The 24,893-nt window shown below is 43.9% G+C and overlaps 1 protein-coding gene across 1 annotated transcript in view; it reads right to left on the reverse strand.

Moving 5' to 3' along the window:
* The window catches only part of LOC103779955 (IQ and AAA domain-containing protein 1-like), a gene marked incomplete at its 3' end in the record, with an annotated part of 89,193 nt that overhangs the window by 13,760 nt on the left and 50,540 nt on the right, over positions 1-24,893 (reverse strand). Inside the window, exons 9-13 of the mRNA XM_008947602.1 lie at positions 21,878-21,919; positions 18,629-18,711; positions 15,884-15,991; positions 12,611-12,810; positions 3,381-3,467 (exon numbers count right to left, since the gene is read on the reverse strand). Of these exons, the coding sequence (XP_008945850.1) occupies positions 3,381-3,467; positions 12,611-12,810; positions 15,884-15,991; positions 18,629-18,711; positions 21,878-21,919 (520 nt within the window). The remainder of the gene's footprint in view (positions 1-3,380; positions 3,468-12,610; positions 12,811-15,883; positions 15,992-18,628; positions 18,712-21,877; positions 21,920-24,893) is intronic.

Consider the following 24,893-nt stretch of genomic DNA (forward strand, 5'->3'; position numbering starts at 1 on the left):
AGCGACCACCTCTCTGGGCAACCTGGGACAGGGGCTCTCCACCCTCATAGTGAAAAATGCCTGTCTTCTCTCTAGTCTCAATCTCCCTTTTAGCCTAAAACCACCAAACCTTGTTCTGTCACAACAGGCTCTCTTCAAAAGTCTGTCCCCAGCTTTCTGACAGGCCCTCTTTACAGGAAGGCCACAAGAAGGTCTCCGTGGAGCTTTTACCAGCACTTACTTGAAAATTTGACTCTACAGATCACTTTTTTTTTTAACTATATAGTAGGCAGCTCCCTGAGAAACCTCAGCTTCATCTTCAAATCAGGTTTCCATAATGTCAATAAGGAAGAAACTATTTATGTCCTGCAGCCCTTCTCAGCTGAAAGGCAACAATAAACCCCTGTGAACCTACACCAGATGTTCAATTTTTGTGATCCAAATTTTCTGTTGTCTGCAGTATCAGACAGCTGATAGAAAGGAGACAAAGCTCTGTTCTTTGGAGTAAACACTATGGAGCAGGGAAATTGGGAAATCAGTAAGAAATTACAAAAATCTTGGGGTAGAGTCACAGTTATTTTCTAGTTAAACTTGTCTTAATTACAACACATCTATTTTCTTATTCTTTTTATTCTCATGGTCATACTAAACATCTTTCTATGTTTGCCAATTGCTTTATCACAAGTTGAGTAGATCTTTAGCACTAGGGCTTAGGTCCTGCTTTGGAGCATGGGCATGTTGCTTGCCAGGATGACACACCAGCTCATGATTTTGCTCTTGATGAACTATTCCTATGGCCATCACTCAATGCCAGCTGCCATCTTTGTATCTCTCCTTGTTGTGCCAAGGCACAATGCTGCCAGGACAGTGGGATGCCTGTACTTGATCCCAAAGAACATGGTGTCTTGTCACTGTGGTAGGTCTGCCCTGGAGCAATGGAGAAGTCTTGGCCTTTTGCTCTGAAAGAAAGGATGTCTCTGTCCATATGGATGTTTACTGTCTAAGGGCATGACTTCAAATCACAGGCTCTTACCCAAACTTTGCCATTCCTTTGTTGAGAAGCTTTTGGTAATGAACTTGGCTTCTCTGATGATTAAACAAGCTACTGTTATATAACTACCTTGGAAGTTTTAGCCAGTCTTGACACCTTGACATCTGGTCACAGCAGTGACTGAAATACGGATTTACTTTTGGTTTTAACACATTTTATGCTGCCTAAATTACTCTCTCTGATTACACATCTGTTGCCACTCATCTTCAAGATTTCTCCATTTTCATGTGTATTGGTGCAGAGTAAAATCTTCTCTAAGATGTTGCGAGACATCAGTGTTGCTAGAAAAGTGAGAATTACCAAATTTTATTTTTGAGTGGGGGGAGGTAGAGGAATCCTATCTCCCTGAAAGGACTAATAGAAGATATTAGTTGCTTCAGGTGAGACATGGTGTTTTCTAGGCTTGCAGTGTATCTTCTGTTGGAAGAAATGACTGTGTCAGGAGATGCAGAGAATTTTTAAAGCAATCGTCTGATTCCTATTTCATGTCTTGCTTATGAAAATAAGCCCTAATTTACCCCTTACTTTTAGAACACTATTTTTTGGGAGGTGACTAATGATATTCATGGATGCCCACTGATCTGGAGTGGGTTACAACAAGTGTTCATTGCTCAGCTTGTAAGAATCTTAATTTTAAAATATTAAATAATTGAACCAGCATTGGAGACAAAGGTAAACTCCACTCATGTCAAGCCTCCTCAGCCAGATGGGTCCTTCTGTGTCAGTAGCTCCTGTTATGCTTGTGACACCGATGTGTCCACAGCACACACATTGCAGGGGTCTGTCCTGAAGCTAATAACGTCTCCTCTGCTTTGGAAGAAGCATCAGCAGCAAGAAGGGCTGCTGAAGAGGCAAGCTGTGATTCTGGCCACCCTGTGGCACTGAGCTGGAGAAAGTGGGGTGAATTGTGGAGGTGACCCCTATTTAACTGCGGGTGGCCGAACAGCTTGCACATCACCCTTGGCAGATGGGTTTACTATAACAGATGTTTGACTGGTTTGCATCCTTTGGGGAGGACTGAAGAGAGACTGCTTGTCTCATAGGTATTCAAAGGATTTAAGGCTTCTTTTTACCAAGTTCTCTGTCATGCTGCTGGAACTATCCCAGAAATGGGATGAACAAAGGACTTCCACTCTGTCTTCTGAGGGCTGAGCTTAGCTCATCTTCTCCAAAATCCTAGTCTCCTCAGGCTGCCAGTTACCACTGCCTGTCCCTCCTGTTCCATGCTTTCTGGCTCCAAATATGGGTTATGCTGTGAGCTGTGTGGGATAGGAGTGATTTCCACTCCCCCAAGAACACAAGACCTTCTGTTGAATGCCTGCAGGTCTCAGGATGCGATAGCAGGGGCAGAGGTGATACTCCTGTCTCTGAGGTGGGTTTGAGGAGACATATTTCCTTATTGGTGGCTATCAAAGCAGACAAAAATGATGAGTACTCCAGGCAAACTTTGGCTCCTAGTCAATATTAATCCCCACCTGCACTTGCCATTGAGGTCTGAGCCCAAGGGAAAGGTCCCCTCCCAGTGTGGGGACCACTAGAAGGCATCAAGCTCCACATAGCCATCAGCTCACACGGCCCTCGGAGAAGTAGCAGCCTCATCTGAGGCGATGCTCCATTGGTCTTCTAAAATACAGGCTTGTGTCTGTACCACAGCCTAAATGCACAGGACTCACCTTAAGAAAAATTTATTTTTTCACATGGGGCTCTAAAAGTAAAATATTTTGCAAGCAGCATGAATCTGATCAGGATTTCAGGTGAATTGCTCTCTGCTGTAGTGGCTGAGTTGCTGTGCCTGTTGGTAGTGTTTTAATTTTCTTTCTAGTGGGGAAGCTGCACAAGGGAGGCAGGAATGGAAGCAGAGGCAATAGGACTCCTGGGAGCATGGAGAAAATAAACTGTAAACATAACTATTTAACATAGGATCTTTGTTTTCACAGTGGAAATTTATCCTTGTTGCTTTATTGTTCACTTTGGCTCCATCCAATTTCTCAAATTAATAGAGCTGAACAATTTAAGCTCATCTTAACTTTTAGTTTCTTGCCTCATGTTTTGAAATTCTCCATTATTCTCTTCTACTTTTCAGTGCACTGATGAGCAGTGACTGGACTATTTTTAAATAAAGCAAGCATAGGTGTGTGGGAAAGAAATGTGACCTCTTGGGGGCTCTTAAGAAGTCACAAGACTCTCTTAAAAGAAAAAAATGTTAGTGAGACAAGCTATTATCAAGCAAGCTTTGGCAGGTCTGGTCATACTGGTATGTGCTAAGCTAAGAAATATACTTTTTCCTTTGTGTTGGCTGTAATGCAACAGGAGAGATTATCTGCACTGGAATAAAAAAGGAGCAACTCACCTCTCCTCCAGCCTTTCGCACTGCTTTAGAAAATATTTTTTCTGTCTCTCCAATCCACACGACCGAAGGCTGCAATTGCTTACCCACCTAAGAGAAAATGGGGGAAGAGAAGTCAAGAAGTTGATTAAAACAGCTCCAATTTCCTACCTGGGTGCCCATAATTATGCTTTTGAATCCATATTTCAGTAGTTAAAATTAGTGTGCTTTTTTCTTTCCAGAAACGGGTAGCACTGGCTCTGTTCAGCAGCCTTGGCAATCAAATCACTTCTAGTTCGGAATCCAGCATTAAAAACCCAACTCGAATTGGATTATTTTGACTGCTATGCTTATCTTTAATTTCTGGTGCCAAATTCAGTTGCAGTTCTGCAAAAGGAAGCCTGGAATTTTTGTTCCATGGCAAACGACAGACCACCAGCAGCTTTAGACTGGCTGCCCTTGCCTGTAAGATCCCTCCTTGGCTTTCCAAGGGCAACACAGATGGGGAGACAGGCAAGACACAGCTACTGCCTGAGAAATGAGGGCACTGATCTGTAAGCAGGACAGGCTGATATGCAACCTTCTGGCTTACAAAATAGTGTTTAATTTGTGGTTAGTCCAAGAATTAAAATGGAACCTGTTAAATTCGAAGGGGGGGCAGGATGGTGGGGCCACTACAAATGGGTTTTCTGGCTCCAAAGTCAGAGGCACTATACCTCTGGTTCACAGCAGGATGGCAGCAATGCTACAGGCTTTTTCACATCTTGCACTCTCCCTATTGCTATAGAAACACCAGTGGTTTAGGCATTCTGCTGCCAAATTTTAAACCCTTTCCAGTGGCTCTTAGAGCCATGCCAGTTTGCTCAGTGACAAAAGTGATGGCTCGAGGAGTCAATGGGTAACGAGAGAGATGGCATTCTGCTGTCCTGCTTCATTTCTTTCATTTTTCCCTTTGTTGGAGATGCTGCTTCCAGGAAGGAAGCTTACAACATCAGTAGGTTGTATTCATCATAAGCTCAGTGTCTGACTGACAGCCATCGTGGGAAGAATTAAGTCATGAACATCTTCAAAGCACCACAGTTCATTTTTATGGATGCTTTTCAGAAGCACAAAGCATGTACGTGTGTACAGTAAAAATGGATTGAAGAGAGGGGAAAAGAATAGCAGATGAAGGCTGTTGAACTTGTTTGCTCTGCTGCTGATGGGATGAAGTGGAAACAATGCAGTGTTCTGGCATGTAACACTTTATTTGTGGTAACTCAGTCCTAGAATGTCAAGTGCTACCTCCAAGTTCAAAACAGTTTTGTTGAGGAAATCTGGACGTTTTCCTTTGTTGGAAGGCAGGATCTCAAATATTTATTTTTAAAAATTTTTATTATGATAAAAAACCATCATGAAAGATAATATGAGAATCCTGCAGAAACTGATGTATGCACCTAGGGAGTTATATGAATCTTCATCTGGGTGTACAACTTGAGGGGTAACTTCGATCCAGCAGTAGTGTGTTTGAATATACAAGCTTGAACAAAATGACAGATTAAAATTGTACATCAATAATATCTGCCATTTTCAGTCCTGCTGTGTGCATGCCTGGAAAGGATGTCAGAAGGAAGACGAGACAGTGGGAGAGTTGAACTCTGACTGAAGACTGGGCTGGTGGCATGCTGTCTGCTCAAGCTTACAGACTGTGTGTACATATTACCACCCTGATACTCTGTCACTGTGGCATTTGCTGTTGTGCTGTTTTCACTCCACTCGTGTTCACCGTCAGAGGTGCTGTGTGTTTGCTTCCTAAGAACAGTTGCCTTCTAGTACATCTTCTTTGCAAGCTGTGTAAGCCTGAGGAGTGTGCAGCTGTTCTGCAATAGATCCAACATACCCCTGTGTCTCAGGCTGCAGTGGGATGTGACAGGGTAAATAAGGGCAGGGGAGGTTACAGAAGCTATAAAAGCCATTGGCAATGGCTGAACTGTGATTGTGTACTTCAAAGGGAACCATGTTGTCCTTTCAGCAGGGCTGCTGCTCTCAGGGAGATGCAGATCTTCCCCATTTGGCTCACAGATGACTTCTGTGGTTAGCAGCCCTCTAAAATGAAGCCTTGAGTTTTAGATTAGACTATGGGTTCATCTTAATTCTTAAGGAAGAATACTCACTGTTGGCATACCTGGCATCTTTTTTGTCCCCTTTATTTCCCTACTAAGTGGAAATAAAAAGAGCCAGACTAATGTCTTAAGGAGATACTTTCAATTGCATTCTTTGGAGGCAATGATCTATGCATATAAAGTGGCCTGTATGTATTTTTATGGTGTTGATATACATTAATACAAGAAAATTCAACACACACTGTGTTTGGACCTTATTCTTTCTGTTTTTAAAGACAGATCAGACACCCAGAATCCATCAGCGTCTAATTTAAATTGTTGGCAGATACATAGCAGGCTGTATATCCGCCGTGAAAGTGCTTCATTTGAATTATCCATGGACAGTTAGAATCCATGGATAATTAAATGCACTGTACATAATTAATTTGTAATTGAAATTTTATTAGCTTTGCTGCATTCAACAATTTGTGTGAGCTGCCAGCAGATGGCTCCTTAACCCTCCTAATTCCACAGTCCACGCTCCGATGGGTCACCGAGGCATGATTGGCACTTCGGGAAAACTGTGATGAGAAAAACCTTCTTGACCTGCTGTCTGTCAACATTCATCAGAGATCAAACAGTATTTTTGAAAGCCTTGGGTTAAACTTTTCAAACTTGAGAACCAGAGTTGAACATTTAAATGGCTACACTTGGAAACGCAGAAACTTGATTCTTGCATTGCCCATGGGCACAAGGCTCCTCCAAGCTTGAAGGCTTAGGAATTTTTTTAAAAGGCCCAAGAGTAAGTTTTTCTGAGAGCTCAAGCTATTCTGAAAACTGGCCAACACTCTAGTTCCATTCACAGAAATGCTTCAAAGCAGCTGAAGCAGCAAGATGCTGAGGACCTGGGATTAGATGATTTACCAGGCAGATATTCCAGTGCTACAGTGGTGCTGCTGTATTCTGGTTTGCTATAAAATAATAAATACTTTCTTCCAACAGGCTGCATTTCATTTTTTTTGATATGAGTAACACAGTGTAAAGTAACACAGAAATAAGTGTATATTTGAGCACTGGTGATTTTTAATGCTTCAAGGGTCTATGCTTCTAGCAGGCTGAGCTGCACCAAGAGAAAAGTATTGCTCTGGGATGCCTGGAAGAAAGGCTGACTGTACTGTTCCCAAACTTCAGCTGCAACGGAAGAGCCCTGTGTGCCATGGAAATGCTAAATAGACACTTCTGTCAGTGTATTGGGGTAAAGTGTAGCTGGTTCTTCAGATTGCCAGCAAAAAAGGCCTGTTTGAAGGACAACACAGCAGTGGTTTCAAATAAATGAACAGGATTCAGTGGGGAAAAAAAAGAATGACAGACTTAAATTATGTTGCCTTTAAATGCTGGGATTGTATAATTTAATCTTAAATCAACTGTGTATTCCTTTTTTGGTATAACACTGTTATAGTCACCTCTGCCTTGCTAAATAGCATAACCACAGAGCCTGATAAGAGTCCCCCAACAGCAGTGGTGTTGAAATAGAGAGCAGCAAGCTGCAGAAATACAACTCCCAGTTCAGTGGAGATGGCTGCACAGCACACATTTGAGCTGTTGATACACACACACACACGCACACACGACTTCTCTGCTGGTATTTCCTCCTGGTCACCTCTTGCCCAACCTTTTAGCCTGGTCAGTGTTGCACTAATAACATTTTCCCATGTGTGGGTTTTGGTACAATGTGCTTTCTGTGTGCTGCTGTAGTCCCAGTGAAGGACTCGAGAGGAGCTGTCTCACTCTGCTAGTGATTAACCTGATGGCTGCCTTATGGTTGCTAATGGAAGGCCAGCACTTGTTTTTATTGCCTTGGAGTTCAGCCTTATGAACTACCTGCATTTTTACACTGTGTCACAGTCATGCGCTCTACCTTCTGTCCTTGATACTTTCTGCATTTGTCCTTGTTTCTATGCATCCTTCCATATCCTTCTTTACATCTTCTATATCGGAGAATGGTAGGAGTAGAAAGGGACCTCTACAGAGATGATCTCGTCCAACCCCCCTGCTCCAGCAGGTCACCACAGCAGGGTGCTATCCAGCTAACCCAGTTTGGAATCTCTCCTTCGGAGAAGGAGACTCCACAACCTCTCTGGGCAGACTGGGCCAGCCTCAGGCACCCTCACACCAAAAGTTTTTCCTCATGTTTAGGTGGAACCTCCTGGGTTTCAGTTTGTGGCTGTTGCTCCTTGTCCTGCTGCTGGACACCCCTGAAAAGAGTCTGGCCCCAGCCTCTTGACACTGCCCTTCAGGTGTTTATAAGCATTGAGCATACGTATGAGGCACATACAGAAAGCTGTTCACTGCAGCAGTGCTTTGTGCCTTGATGGGAACACGGGAGAGCGAAGCCATCGGTCAGTGCAAGCTGGCAGGGAGCTCTGCTGAGTTCAGGCTGGCTCAGTCCATGGAAAATGTGGCTGAAGTGAAATATTCCAGCACATTGTGATTCAGGCTTGAAGGATGAGTTTTGTTTGGGGGCTTCTGGGAAGTGCTTCTGTATTAGAGACAGATCCTCTCTTTTCACTCCAAAGCAGGGCTGACCTGGCAGGCTGTGCTCTGTCTTTATGGGGAGCACAAGTGCTGGGGCTTGGTGCTTGCAGCTTCTTTTAAGCTTTTTCCTATTCAGTATTAATCTTCCTTACATTTATTTCCCTTGAATAGGCAGATGGAAATGTTGGTGTTTTCCTGTTCTGGTATGAGAAGTCATTTCCTCCATATGACATTTAAAATGCCTGCTTTGAGTAACACACAAGCCTCTCTTTTTGGATTAGGGCTGGTGTCTCTTGCAAGTTTCCTCCCTGAAATAAGGGAGGGGAAAAAAGAATTTGCCTTTTGCAGCTGCAACAAATTAAAGTTTCTTCTTTTTTTAAAAAACGTTATTCACTTGTTTACAGTGCCTCCCACAAAACCACTGCCAGAAGCCAACAGTTACGGACAGAAAGTTTCCTAATGGTCATTTTATGCTTTCCACTTTCCTTTCATTACAGAAACTCTTCTTTGCAGATGTGATAATCAGAAGTGCAAGGTCACTGCAGCTTTATTACTGAGCATCATCCATTCCTGTGTACTAAATCTCAGTTCTTAACTAGGGTTACATGGATCATAAGATAACAGAAAAAGAACTGTCATGTTTCCTGTCACTCCTGTACAGCTGTTAAGGAGATGGTCTGTACTCTGCTTGAATAACTCTATGTAAAGACCCTTCTGGAAAGCTGGAGCAAAAAGCTTGCTTGACAACAGTCACAGTTGCTGTTTGCACAAAAACCCTGACCAGAAGTGCCTGATTGTGGAGACGTGGTGAATCCCTCGGGGATCATCTGCAGGCGAGGCACTTTAACAAGGTGTTCTGTGGTGTGTCAGGGTAGGCTGCGCGTGGTGAATATTAAATACTCCAAGTCAGCTGCAAGGTGCCATTTGCTTTCATGGCTTGTCTGCTGTGTGTGCTGCTGTATATGGTAGTCCTACAGTAATCTAAATATGCTTATACCAAGCTCTTACAGTTTTTTTTTTTTTTTACCACAGTGAAAAATAAACATTTTAGGACAAATAGCAGTGTTCAGCTTCCTCTTGGCAAGGAATTTGTTTTCAATGTGCATTGCCCTTGCATTGCTTCAGCTTGGGTAACAGACTAGCTTCCTGCAAATTGGGATAGAAAAGATTCCTTGTCCTTCTATTCCTTGTGAAGCTTTTCCTTTAACGTACAAACTTTCCCTTGCTGCATGTTGTGAACATGGCCTCTTCTCCTACCACTGTGCAGCTCTGAAAAGCCTGGCTCTGTTCTTTGTATTATCCCACGAAACCCCTGAAAGCAGCAGTTCAGTTCAGCTCCCTCTCACTCCAGCCTTCCCTTGGGCTGAAACAGCTGCATTTGTCCAGCTCGCCTGGTGTCCTGCAGCGCCCCTATCCTCGTGGCTCTCCACTGCTTACTTGTCAGTGCCTGTCTTGTAACAGAGCAGCCCGGTCCTGGGCACAGTGTTGTCCGCTTGTGGTCTCGTAAGTGCCAAATAGCAGGGAAATAATTGATTTCAGAGGCTATACTCCTGCTGATCTAACTCAGTACTTGTCTGACGTTGCTGCATGGATGTGCTGTTGACTTGTGTTTAACTTGCTAACTTTAAGAACCCCTGGTACTTTAGTGCAAAGCTGCTGTGTGGTTGGGCAGGGCACAGCCTGGACCTCTGTGCCGTCGCATGGAGTTACTTCATCTTAGATCTTCCTTACAATGAGTGACTGAGGGAGCTGGGGGTGCTGAGCCTGCAGCAAAGGAGGCTCAGGGGAGATCTGGCCCTGAGCACAGCTCCTGACAGGAGGCTGGGACCAGGTGGGGGTCAGGCTCTTCTCCCAAGGAACAAGCAACAGGACGAGGAAATGGCCTTGAGTTGCACCAGGGGAGCTTTACGTTGGACTAGAGGAACGATTTCTTTTTCCCCGAAGGTTGTCCAGGCGTGGCTCAGGCTGCCCACGGCAGTGGTGGAGTCCCTATCCCTGGAGAGACTGAAAAGCCATGGAAATGTGGTGCTGAGAGACATGGGACATGGTTTAGTGGTGTCCTGGCAGAGTGAGTAATTGGACTTGATGATCTTAAATGTCTCTTCTGACAAAAATGATTCTGCGATTCTGATGCTGGCTGGGAGCAATGGATGTTGTAAAGAAGCAGCAACTCATGACAGGATGAATGGTGGCTGTGGCAGGGACTTGACAGTTCCCAGAGACAGGGAAAATGAGCCACATCTGAGATGGTGAAGACCATAATAAGAGGGACTAGAACTGCAGAGGTGAGAGCCTGTGTGGATGGAGGATTGCTTCCAGCCTGGCTCTGAGAACTTACAGAATCTGAGTCAAAATCATCAGGCAGATTGGACAAGCCAGTGACTGAGCCATGCAGACAGAAGATGCCAGGGAGAGGTGAAAGAACCAAAGGAACTGGGACCGAAAATAGCACACAGTTGATTTGAAGGCTGGTGCTATGTCAATAGGAGCTTGCACAGAAATGAGCACACAGATGATTTATCTCTTGGAGAGAGATACTCTGTGCTGGGCCATTTGCTATGTTAAAGGAGCAGAATTTGAAGTAGTACTGCTGTTGCAGTTGGAACAAGTCACCTTTTGATAAGCAAGTGCCTGGACAGAACTTATTCCATGTGATTGAGTGGGAGGAACTTCCATCCCAGTAACTCACAGAGGTTCACCAAAGTGTCATTTCTGACAGCTTTTGTAAGAGCTACAGTAGAGAAGTAAGCTTGGAATGCTCCCCGTGATTCTGGGGGGGGAGGTGTTGGATAATGCTTCCATTTAATCTTACATAATGTGGAAAAATGTGCTTTTATATAGAAATGTAAAAATAATTTTGGTTGGAAGAGACCTTTAAGGTCATCAAGCCCAACTGTTCCCCCAGCACTGCGAGGTCACCACTGCCCCAGGTCCCTCAGCACCACATCTCCACTGCTTTTAAACCTCTCCAGGAGCTGGGGACTCCACCACTGCCCTGGGCAGCCTGGGACAGGCCTGGACAACCCTTTCAGAGAAGTTTTTCCTCATGGCCAACCTAAACCCCTTTGGTGCAAGTCAAGGCAGTTTCCTCTTGTCCTGTCACTTGTTCCTTGGGAGCAGAGCCCGAGCCCCACCTGGCTCCAGGCTCCTGTCAGGAGCTGTGCAGAGCCAGAAGGTCTCCACTGAGCCTTCTTTGCTCCAGGCTCAGCACCCTCAGGTCCCTCAGCTGCTCCTCACCAGACTTGTGCTGTAGATACACCTATAGCTACACTTAAGTACACATATGTATGTGCGTGTATGTGCTTACGTATCTAATGTGTGTAGATACGCACATACCTTTTATGTATGTCCCAATTACTGTATATGCTATATATATACACATGTATATTATAAAAAAAAATCTCTTCAGGTGGAGCCTTCTCTCCAAGTAGAAAAGGCTGCCTGCCTTGCTCAGGCGTTTAAAGGCCTTGTGCTCCAGCAGGGGCTAAATGATGGAGAGGATGTGTGCTGTGCCTGCGGCCAGCTGTGTGCCTTGCTGCTGCTGAGCACAGAGGAGCGTGGTGCAGAAGGGTGAGATGTGCAGAGCAGAGGGAGCACTAGCTCAGTTTAACGGCACTAGCTTGTGTCAGGGACTACTAGACCCAGTGTTCCTGTTAAGGCATCAAAGGTGCGTGATCACAGCACTGATGCTTCTCCTTAGGCGCTTCTCTGACCGGCTAGAAATGAGGTCCTTGGGGACTGCTTTTAACTGAGAAACCTGTCTCTTCTGGGGATGGAGGCACTTGTCACAAAACCTGCTATATTACTGGGTTTAATAAAATACACCTGATAAATCCAAAGGAAAGCCAGCTTGAATTCAGTCTTTTAGCAAGCCTCAAGCGCTGGAAAAATACTGTATTTTGCTTTTTCCTAGTGTATATGCTGTATTTTTTTCTTTCTAAGAGTATTTCATCTGGAAATGTTTACCAGCTTCCTTCCTTAGCAGAAATGCTGAGGTCTTAAAATGTGGAAGAAATCCTGCCAGGATAGTGTCGATTTTTCTGAAGAGGATTTGGGAAATGTTCTTCACAGTTCATATGCCTTCTTTCATTTCCAGACTTCTCATAGATTTCTGTTAATGTAATCCTGAACTAGGATTCTCTCTTTTGAAAAGCTTGCTGAGAGGTAAACAGCAGTATAGGGGAGAGTGTTTTTACAGCAACAGTCCCAGAGTGGACATTTTTGACCACCCCTAGTTTAGTGCTTGATTAAATGCTGCATGACAAGCATTCCTGACTGATGTACATATAAACAGAGAACAGAATTTTCTCTATCTGTGATGCTTTCCATATCCAAGGTAACACAAAACTTGCAGAAATATTCCTTGTGGTAGCCATCTTCTTCATGGTGCTTGCTCAAGGGGTATTAAATTCTCTTCAGCAGTACACACACTGGCCATCCACAAGTGTTTTGTAAACTTGAAAACAGGGAGGGAATGTCAAACTGGGTTGGCAGTCCTTTGAAACTTGGGCAGCTTTGCCCTCATGTGACTGGTGTGTGTGTTCCTCAGTATGAAGGATCTACAGTTCCCTGTTGATTCCACAGAAGATGTGACAAACTGAGCTGACTCTGTACAGAAGAGCACATAAAACACAGTACCTTGAGAACCACGTGAAGCATCATTTGCAGGCTGTTCTTGCCTGGGTATTTCCCAGTAATGTTAGAAGCAGATAAATTGAAGAGGTTGGCTCCTGTTTCTGTGCAGATGGCATGGACCAACATTTTCTTTCCAACACCAGTAGGTCCAGCTAGTAACAAGGCTTTCACCAAAGGAGCTTTCTCATGGACAGTTTGGGAACCTGTAAAAAGTCATACGGCACTATTATTGCTTTCATTTAAGTCTGCAATAAAGGTAATGGAATCATTCTTCTTTCTTTACTGTAAATAATTTATCATGTGAATTCATTGTTTCCTTAATATGGCTCAACTGCTCTTGAGCTGAGTTCTGTATAATCAGAGCTGTGCCTGTAGCATAGCTGAGTTAATGTCCCTGCTTGAACCAAAACTCAACCGCCCTTATTTGTACCTTTTGACAGGCAAACTTCACCTCTAAATCTATGTGAGCCGAATTTCCTCAGTAAATTTTTGTGGGTGGACACAAGGTAAGAGCCCTGAAGATGGAACTGCTGCTGATGGCTGTGTAGACAAGCCTGGTGCTTTGCAGAGGGACAACTGCCCTCCCTCAGCAGTCAGGAGCAGAGCCTGACCCGCTCCTGGCTCCAGCCTCCTTTCAACGAGTTGCTGAGAGCCAGAGGGTCTCCCTTGAGCCTCCTTTGCTGCAGGCTCAGCACCCCCAGGTCCCTCAGCAGCTCCTCACAAGACTTCTGCTCTAGACCCTTCCCCAGCTTTGTTGTTGCCTTTCTGGATATGTTGCAGAGCAGGTATAACATATCTGCTAGGAGAAGGAGGTTCCTTTTCTGTTCCCTTCATTTTATTCAGGTGAGCAAACTTAAATGTCAGGGTTGCTATGCTTCACTTGCTCTGCTGGCAGCAATGACTGCTCAGCATTTCTAAATCTGTCTCCGCGGTTGCTCCAGGTAAATCCATGCTGGGCTGTAAGAAATATGGTCCATCACCTGGGAAAGTCTAGCAGAAATGCCTGCATTGTGAAAGCAGAACTGCAGAGGCAGATTTAGGTGGCTGATGGTGGTAGCAGTCTTTCCTGCAGCTCTGTCACTGTATGAATTAGGTACAGGTGAGCCTCCAGAGATGGAAGTAGCAGGAACTGTCAACCATATGCTCTATCCATACCCACTGGTAGTCCAGTAACATCACTGTCTCAATGCCCAAAATGTCCCACGTCAGCAGTGGTGGGTTGTTCCAAAGTCAGATTTGAAAACCTGTGTGAGCGTGCACTGTTTCCAAAGGTGTTTTGAGAGTGGCGTCTGTCAGACTGTGGGGCTCGCAGGGGAAAGCTATCCCAAAGGCGACGGGCTGTGGAAGGAACCTATGGCTCAGCCTGGAAACGTGCTCTGGGTCCTGGGGGACAGCTAGGTAAGGATGGTGTATAAACCTGAATCTGACCAGGTTGCCTATCTGTGATCTAATGGTTTAACATCCCAAATAAATGACAATGGTCTGAGTGCTAAGATGAATGCTATTACTTCAGCACTGTGCAAGATGTAGTGAAGTTGTCAGCCACCCAGGCTTTATTAATATTTGGTCGTTCCACACCAATCTATTACTATTACACATAGATTTATTACGAGGGGAGCAGCAGACTCCTCCGTGGTTAAAGATGAAGTATATCTTCTACTATTATTTCTCCTTTTAGCCACCTATAATTTTCTCACTGCCATTGAACCTGGAGATTTCCTTGCTGTCAGGTGACTATTTTGAGAAACTTGCACTTCTACACATACACAATTATATAGTGATTAACTAGTTCTGAGGCCAGTTAAATAAAATGTCAACCAGAACATATCACCCAGAAGGTGAAAACATTCCTGTGTGTTTTTTTGTCTCATGCAGTATTTATCTTTTTTTTTTTTTTTTTTTTTAATAAAAGGCATTTTTCCAACTGCTATTGCAAATACTTTAACTGGTCCAGGGTCTTTTCTCCCTGGATTCTTCAACTTTTTGCCAGTTGTATAAATGGTAGAAAATTCATGGGTTCTCTTTTCTCTTGCCCTGGGGGTGTCTTGAGGCTTGATTTCACTAGATTAGATGGTGTTAAAACATAACCTTGGAGGAGTTATCTGCTATGTGAAATACCACACTGCATTCGAGGAGAACTGCTGAGCTCTCTCAGCAGATTGTGGTCAAACTCCCAGCTGACCCCTGAGGGTTTACCCCAAAACAGCTGAGGGTGTTTTAGATGGGAAGAGCCACAGCTTGTCTGAAGGCAGGGGTGCTGCGAGCACAGTTTTTTAACCTGACTCTCAGGGTGAGCTGTAGGGTGTCAGGAGCACCCTTCTGTAGCCAAAACCTGAATGAAGCAGACTTGTGCACTATTGCATCAAACTCTACAGCACACGGAGCATGCTTCAGGGGGAGACTGAGCCGGGAAACGCCTGAGGAGAGCCATGGAGCATGTATGTACAGAATAGCCCCAGCACTGGTCTTTCTGGAGGGTGTGCGAAGGGGAGGGAAAGGCAGCAGCTCTGTGTCAGCTTTGCTCCTGTTGCCAGGAAGGGAGGCAGGGAGAGGTCCCCTCTTTTGCCCTGTGGAGGGGATCAGCAGGCAATGGCACAGCCTGCGGGAGGATGTGCCAAGTTAAAAATCTTCCCCAAAACCAGTCGGGAATGGAAAAGAATGTGAGCAAAGTATGAGGAGAGGCCCTCGAGACAGGCACTTCTTGCAATTGCTGGAGTTTGGCTTAGTGCCATTCCTGAGTAAAATACGGGATAGATTTTACATTAAAAGCAAACAACCTTTCTTAGATGTTGGCCAAGTCTGGCATTAAAACTGCAAGGGCATTTAAAAGTGTTCTCTCTGATGTACAAAATGTATTCAGACTAATTCCTTAAATGATTGCATTGTTTAGTGCTGAGTAACAATAGCCAGCTTGTAAAAGGTAAATTGCAACCTTAGCCCTTCACTTAACTTGATTAATTTTGATCACTGGAGCTTGTTTTACTTATTATCTTTCCCCAGTGATTTCCTTTTATGTGCTGCCATTCCCAAACTGCTAACGCGCAGGCGAGGACGGTGTGGACGCGCGGTACCTGACAATAGTGTCTGCAAGCTCCTTTATGCACTATTAAAACGACACGCTCTTCACTCAGAAGGCTTAATTGAAAAACAATTATACCACAAAATGCTCTAGATTACGATTAATCAAGCCCTGTCAAAGCCAGTAACCAGGCGCAGTACTGACGGGCAGCAAAGCCGTTGCGTTCTGCCCTCTGGTAATTTTTGCTGTGCTCTTACCTAATGGCAATATCCCATACAGTGCTATTAGCTGCCTGACATCTGTGAGAGAGGGCACGGGCTCTACGCCTGCCTGACGGAGGCTGCTCCCCAGGTAGTTGTACTCGCCTGTAGGGAGGAAGCACAGGCTTAATAAATGTGACACTGCATTGTTATAACATACATAACTCAAGTAATGAAAAACTACCAGAGAATACCAAGAGAACGTGTTCTCAGCAAACCCGGTACTGTCAAGGGACAGGGACTCAAGCAGGGAGATATTGCTGTGGAATGTGGCCCTGAGAAGTCTGAAAGGTGAACTGCACAGGAAAATGAAGTTAAAGACACTGTGGGCTTTCCCTTCCAGACTGTGGAAGGCGTTCAGCAGAGCAGTCTGTCTCCAGGAACCTTTTAAAGAAACTTTGCGGAGAAGAATCATTAGTAGCACCATAAATCACACTGCTGGCACACGTTTTCTAGATTTGGGATTTTGCAGGGCTGGAATCCCAGTGAACCACGCTCTATCAAAAGGATTTCAAAAAGGGGGAAAAGGTATTTTAACAAGCTTTCCCCTGGCTGCATCACATCTGGGCTTCTTACTGTGTTAGACGTTTCAGTATTTCGTCTAATTTGGCGGGGCTCTTTGCTTTGCAGTTCACCTTTTTTGTTCAAAAAAAACCCTCCACAAAACAACCAAGAAAACTTAAAAAAAAAAAAAAAAAGCCTGATACCAACTGAAAAGATCTAATCTTGCCTCAGCCCTTGTTACAGAGCCATAATCACATCGCTTGTCCTGTCAAAGCCCATATACAAGACATGTTAAAAGAACAAAGATCCAGAGGGATGGGCTGCAAGCAGGAAATCCGTTTGTGATGATGTAGTCAATGATTATTTTCTTAGCATAAATTGGAGGTCGTTATGGTGAATATTATTGGAAAATAATAGTGTATTATCTTTTATTGGAAATAAAATGAGAGAGCACTAGAGCTCTCTGGAGCTGAGGTGAATTAGCGATGGTTAAGAGAGAAAATGGAGTTGTAATTTGGGGGCAAAAAGGCAGACAAGCCCTGGTGCAACTGCCCCCTCCCCTCTGAAGAACAAAATTCATTTCAGGTTTTATCTTTTATTTAAGGAGAAATCAAAAGAACTGGATAGGAATTAATCTTCACAGATTTAATTAGAAGGCATCAAAGGATTTAATTGCAACTGAACATAAATCACAGTGGATATTCTCTGACTAATTTAGATAAGGTCACCAAGAAAATTAGTTCGGTGATGTCAGTTTATCATAGAGGGGGGACATTTCAGTGCTTTTACTTGCTGTGTAGCACAATCCCACTCTTTGTCCTTTTCCCAGGAACTGGGAGTCAGTGACCTTCCCTAGACTTCAGCCCTGTAAGAGCTGAGCAGATGAAAACTTATTTTTCTGCAGGCTTTGACTCTGTCCTTAGACCCTTAAAGGGAGGTTTGTTTTTTTTTAATTTTGAAAGAAAGCAAGCTAGGTACAGGTCCTAGGCCAACTTTACATACGTTCTATATTTTGTTCTGGCAACTCAATAAGCATGACTGAGTGTTGAGTGTGGAAGAGCTGGCTTTGACAGTCTAGGCCAGCTCCTTTCTGCCTGGTCTGCGTGGGCCAGCACTTGTGCTGGGACATGTGCGGGACCTGGCACCAGTGTAGGCGGCCAGGTGAATATTGCTCAGCTCTGCACCTCTATGCCCAGGATTTTCTGCTGCTGGGAAGTGAATGTTAGAGTAACTTGGAGCAGCCTTTGTGTTCCTCGAAGCCGCAGAGGAGCCAAGACTTCAAACCTCAGGGTCAAGGGAAGGTGACCCAAAAACCATCTCAGCCTGCTTCCAAGTTTGATGTTACCAGCTGTTAATTATTATCCGCTGGAAAGATGTGCTTTAAAAACATCTGTGGTAGGGAATGTTTCTTGGACAAAAGTGACCTTGATGGTGAATGAAGCCAGTGGTACTGTGGCTTCTGGATGTCTGTGAATTCCAATAATGGTGGTCTTTGAAACAACAGAATCTTGGGGGTTTTGCTGCTAGGGTTGCTGTGATTTTATTGTACATCACCAAATAATTTTGGAGATTATCATACCCCTGTTCAGCTGGTAAGTAGGTTTGTGGTTTGTTGGTTAATTTTTGTCTCTGCGTAGAGCATAGGCAAGTGTGTCTGGCTGCAGCTGCAGGCAGCAGAGACTGGGCAAGAGAACTATGAGATGCAGACCTAGGCAGAGACACATCTTACTGAAATCAAGGGCCTGACATGCCTCAAAGCACTGCTCCAAGTGCAGTTCCTGGGCAGTTGGGGAGGTGGAGGAAAGGTGGTGAGTCTGAATGAACAAATGCTGAAGGTATGACTTCTGTTCTTCTCCGGGAAATACTCTGGATGGTTTACAGCACCCATGACAGACTTGCACTGTCTTGCCAATGTCTGGCCAGCACTCCTTAAAGGATGGCCTGCTTCCAGCTCAGAGTGGCTTCTGACACCCAAAACCATTCAAGGCTTCCAGGTGTTAGTGCTTGGAGCTGAGCATCAGCGTTACAAAGAGGTCCTGCTTTCAGGAAGCGAAAGGCACGAAGCCCCCTGCAGGAACAGGCTTGATTTGCGTACGTGGCTGTGGATATTCCAGACTGGAAGTCCTGAAAGTGTAATTACACCTGAACTCTTGAGTGGAAACAGGGGTCAGTGAACACTGAGCGGCTGGAGGTTTGGTTAGATTAAGCACTGCGTTAGCTGTAAAATGTGTACTTTACCAACATAATCGGAGAGCTTCACGGTCCTCGCTTTTATTAGTAGTTCTTTTTCCACTAGTTCCCTGTACAGAGAATCGATGGTCCTATGGACAAGAGACATCACTCAGAAATTCCAGGGCACTGTAAGAAAAAGCTCAGTCCTGCAATAACTGAAGAAGCTTGAGAGTTATTTGTGGTTCCTCAGCTTTATAAACATATTTTGTAGCTCAGAAGCAAAGGTGATTAGAGTTATCAATATGCAATCAATAAGTGCCATTTTCTGCTTTATATGGCAAGGAATCTTTCATTACCTCACATAGCACGTGGCTCCCTCTGACACCAGTTCCATTACCCACTTCCAGGTGATGCAAGATCAGTTGTGACTTGTGTAATAGACTCATTCATTAATATCAATTACTGGGAAATTATTTCTAAATTATACAATAATAGCAATCCTAACATTGCTGTACCTATTCACTTAGCTCTCCAATTATGAGTAATTCATTAATTCTTGGAATTTATTCTGCTTGCAAAAGACAGCCTTGTCTTGTCAGGAACACATTGGGAATGACTTGATCATAGCAACTGGTAGTCCACTGATGGTCTAAGTATTCAGTGACACTTTTGGCATTGGGTTCTCCAGATTTCTTCAGGGAATAAGCTTGTTGGAAATTCTTGTTGTATTGTTGGTGTAAACAATACCGGTTTGAATTGTCGTTTGGCCTGGGGAAGGCTCTGGGAGACCTTATTTTGGCCTTCCAGTATCTGAAGGGGGCCTACAAAAAAGTTGGGGAGGGACTTTGGAGAAGGACTCGTAGTGACAGGATGAAAGGTTATGGCTTCAAACTGGAAGAGGGGAGATTTAGATTAGAAATTAGGAAGAAGCTCTTCACACTGAGGGTTGTGAGACACGGGAACAAGTTGCCTGGGGAAGTTGTGGATGTTCCATCTCTGGAGGTGTTTCAGACCAGGTGGGATGGGACTTTGAGCAACCTGGTCTAGTGGGAGGTGTCCCTGCCCCTGGCAGGGAGGTTGAAACTGAATGAGATTTAAGGTCCCTTCCAACCCAAACCATTCTATGATTCTTTTTAGGTCTTTTACTGTTTTTGCGCTCTGTACATCCTTTCCCTTCAGTATCAGCTTTTTTTGTCCTTGCCACCTGTCTTGATTGGGGTGTTCTGTCATGGCTACAATAAAAATATTTAATAACAACTGTCAGCTGGATAATAAAACCATATGTATAATCTGAGGTCTGCAACCTCTTTCTATTTCAGCTGGGAAGCTTTATGTTTATGCAGTTAGTGGCACAATTAATATAGGAGCAGTAATAAGCAAATACAAAATTTATTGCATCTTCAACACCATTGATTTTGCTACCCTGACTCTTGGTTTCATTCTTCGTGATTTTATGTTGAGAAGCTTCATAAAACAAGCATAAGGCAGAACTGGGGCTAAGCTGACGGTTCTGTCGGGAGCATGACTTCTACTTTTCATCAGTCTTTGGCTAAAGCCCCTTGTGCCCTCTCCACTCTATCAAGTCAGAGATGAACCTGAGCTTCTCTTGGTTATTTCTGAAACGCTTCCTCAGCAGGGAAGAACAAAGCACAAAGCCAAAATGCCACAAAAGCTCTGATTAAAAGCTGGCTACTGAAAAGCTTGTGTTCTTGAACAGTTGAATGTTGTGTTTAGAGTATATGTGAAGAAGCAGGTAAGTGCGAGAGTAATTTTCAAAGCACAGAACATGTGTCCTAGTTGGACTTCAGTGCTGTTCTGGTAAGAGAGGTCACGCTCTGTTATAATCCATGAATCATTTGATTTAAATATTTGCTTGGAGAGGTTGTTTTATTTTAAAGGAGGTAAACAGATCACTGACTGTGTAGTTCCAGCAACCAAACAGTCTAGTAAATGTTTTGCTGTGCATGTCTTATAGAATCATAGAATGTCTGGGCTGGAAGGGACCTCCAAAGGTCTTCTAGTCCAACCCCCCTGCAATAAGCAGGGACATCTCAAACTAGCTTAAGCTACTCAAAGCTTCATCCAGCCTGATCTTGAATGTCCCCAGGGATGGGGCCTCCACCACCTGTTTGGGCAACCTATTCCAGGGATCTATCACCCTCATACTGAAGAACTTCTAACGTCTAACCTAAATCTGGCCTTTTCTAGCTTAAAGCCATTACCCTTCATCCTGTCACTCCAAACCCTTGTGAACAGTCCGTCCCCTGCTTTCTTGTAGGCCCCTTTCAGATACTGGAAGGTTGTTATAAGGTCCCCCCAGAGCCTACTCTTCTCCAGGCTGAACAACCCCAACTCCCTCAGGAGCTGGATTTGTGGTTGAATCCCATGTGCCTCCTCCTGCAGTGATTGAGTGTGTTTGACTCTTTGACATTCTCCAGCCTTGCTCTCTTGGGAGCTGGGTCTGCCTCTGCCCTACTGCTGAGTCAGCAGGTCCCAGTAGTGACATCTTTGCAAAAGTGTCTGTTATGTATACAGATGAAAAATGTCTGGATTATCCATGAATGCATCATGAACTCACTGAAAATGTCAAAAGAAGAAATCCTCTTGAATCCTCAAAATAAAATAAGGGTACACAAGAAATTGCAAGTTCTGTCAGCACACTTACTGCTAATAGGACTGATTCATGACGTGTACATTATATAATGGACACAAGGGGTGATTTATAGAATACAGGGGCCTGTTTTCAGCCTCCCTTATCAGGCTTCAGCTAGGATGGAAAATATGATAGTTGACAAAACTGCCAGGTGCTCCTGCACGAGAAGATGGGAAAGAGGCAAATGGGGCCGATATCCCACACAGGCTGAGCTTTGCATGCTGGAGTTAACCCAACTGAAGTTCATGTTGACTGGCCCTAGTGCTGTCTGGTTGCAGAATGGGGGATCTTTATTTGTATGCGTTGTTGCAGATGGGGAGAAATAAGGTCTGTGCTGTTGTAGCATTAAAACCATGCTTTGTCACTCTGTTGTTTGTGGTGCTGTGAAACCATCACTCAAAGAGCCAGGAATGCAAAAAAGGGTTTAGCTGAAGTGTATGTGCTTCACGTTTGTAAATTTTTAAGACATCTGGGCTTTTAATGGATATTTGTAGATGTTAGTGAAGAAGTTTTATGTATTGTAGGGCTCCCGATGCTGGTAAGCATAGCAGTGTTGAGATGCTCCTCATATAATTAAAAACTAAAAGGATTGACAGCATATCTAATATAAAGAGGATGTAGTATCATGGTTTGAATCTCAGATAAACAGGTCCTCTCTTTACCTGTCAGGAGTTAGATCTTCCTCCATCTCAGGTATCTTTTTCCTCACTGTTGTCTTTATTTCCTGAGGACCACAAAACCAGGCAGGAGTTAGTGACCCGAGTACAGAGATATGTTTGTACGTACTGAAGCAAAGTGTGACCCTTGTTACTGAAGGAACCCAAAGGGAAAGATCATGGCCTTGAATATGACCTGAGGGAAAGGAAGATTTAGACTACATCTAAGGAAGATGACCTGCTCTTCTCCTGATATTTTCATATTTCTGCTATGAGGGGACCATGACTTGTGTGGCTAGTTTATTTACATACTCTAAAAAAAAAAAACACTATGGAAAGGATGAGTAAGAAAGATGTGAATCAGTAATATCAAGCTCCTCCATTAATTACAGATCATAAATCACAAATGTGATTAGGAATAATTAGGAGTGGAGAGGGCATCATTAATACATGTTAGTGCCCAGTACTGGTGTCCATTCTTAAGTTCTGCAAAACATTACAGAATCACTTCAGTGGAACTATTTAGCCAAAGACATTTGTGCACCATGGGATTTCTTCAAGAGCTTAAATTTAAGCATGTGCTTAAATGCTTAGTGGATCAGCTTATTCTTTCCAAAAGTTTGTTTGTTTTCTTGGGAATACTGTAATTTAGTTTATTTTTTTAATAGTGAATACTTCTGCAGAGCTCTAGAGGCTATGCTGTTAAAAAATCCTATTCCATTATCTGGAAAATGGTGTGTGTGGTTTTTTTCCCCCCTACAATGGGTCAGCAGTGTTCAGAAATATGTCAACTCTAAGTCTTCAAGGACAGCTGCAAGGTAAATAACCTATGAATCAATCACCTGTTACTGTTTACAGTGCAACAAAGATAATCCAGATGAAATGCAAATTAAACCCATAACTATACAGATGAGCTAAATGGGAAAAAGGTAATGGCTTTAAGTTTTGCATTAGAACAATGCAAACTACTCCATATCTTGAAGTTTTCACGTCAGGTTTCTTGACATAAATAAGCTGGGCAGTGAATAGTTGTTAGAATGTGCCAGTAGGGTTTTCTTTTAAAGAAAAGGAATGGGAAGAACAAAGCATGTGCCATGGTGTTCTAACACCTGAGGAAATACTGAGGCTGTCAGAGGTTTAATTCTGGTGTTCCTCCTTACCCTTTCTTCCAACAAGCTAGAAATTACATGTCATGGGGTCTGACTGGGAAGAAGAGCTCATTTCTACCTATGTAAAGACACTAAGCATATGTTGAATTTATTGGCCAGCTGGTATAGTCCTCAAGGCAGCTTCATTTTTGTTTTGCTCTTGAGTTACTTTATTGGTGAACTATGCAGGGGAAAAAATGTGTTTTTCTAATTAACATCAGCATTTATGAGAAATTTGGCAAACACTGAGATGTGATAAGGGGAAATATGAATTGTAGACAATGGCTTTCCTCCAAAATGTCTTATTGGGAACTGCTTTTATTTAGAAAACGGTAATGTTTAATGAATCTGAACATGCCCATCATTTATAATGGAAATCTCCCTGTTTCTAGCTCTGAAATGTCAGTCTAGCTTCTGTGTACCCATCCATTTACTTGAATATTTTCTGCTTTGATAAGGCACATGTAGTGTACCCCATTAGCGATTAGTTGGCAGATGACACACGACTGTCTTCTGTGCTCAGTGTGGTGGCTTGTCTTCCTGTGTGGGCTCATGAAAATGTTCTGAGCTGCTCAGAGGTTGCTACAAGCAAACACAGACCCGATTTCAGACCAGATTCCAGAGCAGAATCTGCCTCTGGCACCAGAAGGAAAAGGGCAGCCAAAATGTCTCATTGAGGGAACTGTTCCACGTTGGAACTGCAGGATCTGTGTCACCCTTTGGCTGTGATTCTATAAGTCCTGCTGCCATCAGCTGTTCACAGCTACTGCCACCGAGTAGGTGGAAGAGTAACGAGAGGAAAGCACTCCTGTGGTGCAGGGGAAATGACAGTGTGTAAACAGCAGCCTGTGAAGTGTTTGAGTGGATTCCTTGGATCATGTGTGATGTTTGGATGGGAGACTGAGCAAGTGCAGATTTGCACTGTGTGCACATCTGTTCTGTGTAGAGAAGTCTTTTCTGGCTATGTCAAGATACTGAAAAAGTCCTTAGACCAAGATGTTCCCACTGATTATTAAGGTCTTGCTAAATGGGGGGTTCTGCTCTGTAATCCCTGTTGGATTTAGCTACAGCATCCAAAGCAATTACAGCCCCCACAGCTGGCTGAGAGCTCTGGGTGCTAATCTCCATCAGCTACAGAAAATCCAGCAGGGATTGAGAATTGCTGTCCTCAAACCCGGGACAATTCTGACCCAGCGTGTCTTCAGGCTTTATTTAATATGACATTGCTCTTACTGAATCTTCAGACTGATGTCAATATTCTTGTCATAGCCGTTGCTGTAGTTAACCTCTTGTGGCTCTTTGCTGCATCAGAAAGGGATATCCAAAGCTGGGTTGAGGTATGAGCAAGGCCTTTTTCAGAAGCAACTGGAACACACTTAGGTTCCCATACATCCTCTTTTCATTTTTTTCTTTCTTTTTTTTTTCCCCCCTGAATTCTGGCCATGCCTTTGTCTATGTGTGGGTGTGTTCACTTGCAACCAGTTGCTTTACTTTCAGTTGGATCGGAAATGAATCCTTGCGGGGGGAGCAGAGCAGGAAAAGCAGCACAATGGGCTTGATAAAAAGCACGCTGATAAGCACTCAAATGTAACTTCCAGGTCAGCAACTGCAGAGTGCTGATCTGTCAGCTCTTATGTTGGGTGGAATGCCAGTTTAAAGAAGGTAGGTGTGTGGCGGTTTACTTGGCTGTGGATTCCCAAGCGAAACACCCTTGGCTGGTAAGCCCTCTGGGTGCCAGGGTTGGCTACATGGCATCCATCTAGAATAAATCCTGGTAAAGCTGGCGGTTGTATTGACCCACATGAATCAGAAGCTTGGGCTGTCAGCAGAAAAGAGTGGACTCAGAAGAACAACATTTAACTAAAAAGTTTGTG

The sequence above is a fragment of the Merops nubicus genome, unplaced genomic scaffold (genome assembly GCF_000691845.1).
Source record: "Merops nubicus isolate BGI_N331 unplaced genomic scaffold, ASM69184v1 scaffold6569, whole genome shotgun sequence".
NCBI classification, from domain to species: Eukaryota; Metazoa; Chordata; class Aves; order Coraciiformes; family Meropidae; genus Merops; species Merops nubicus.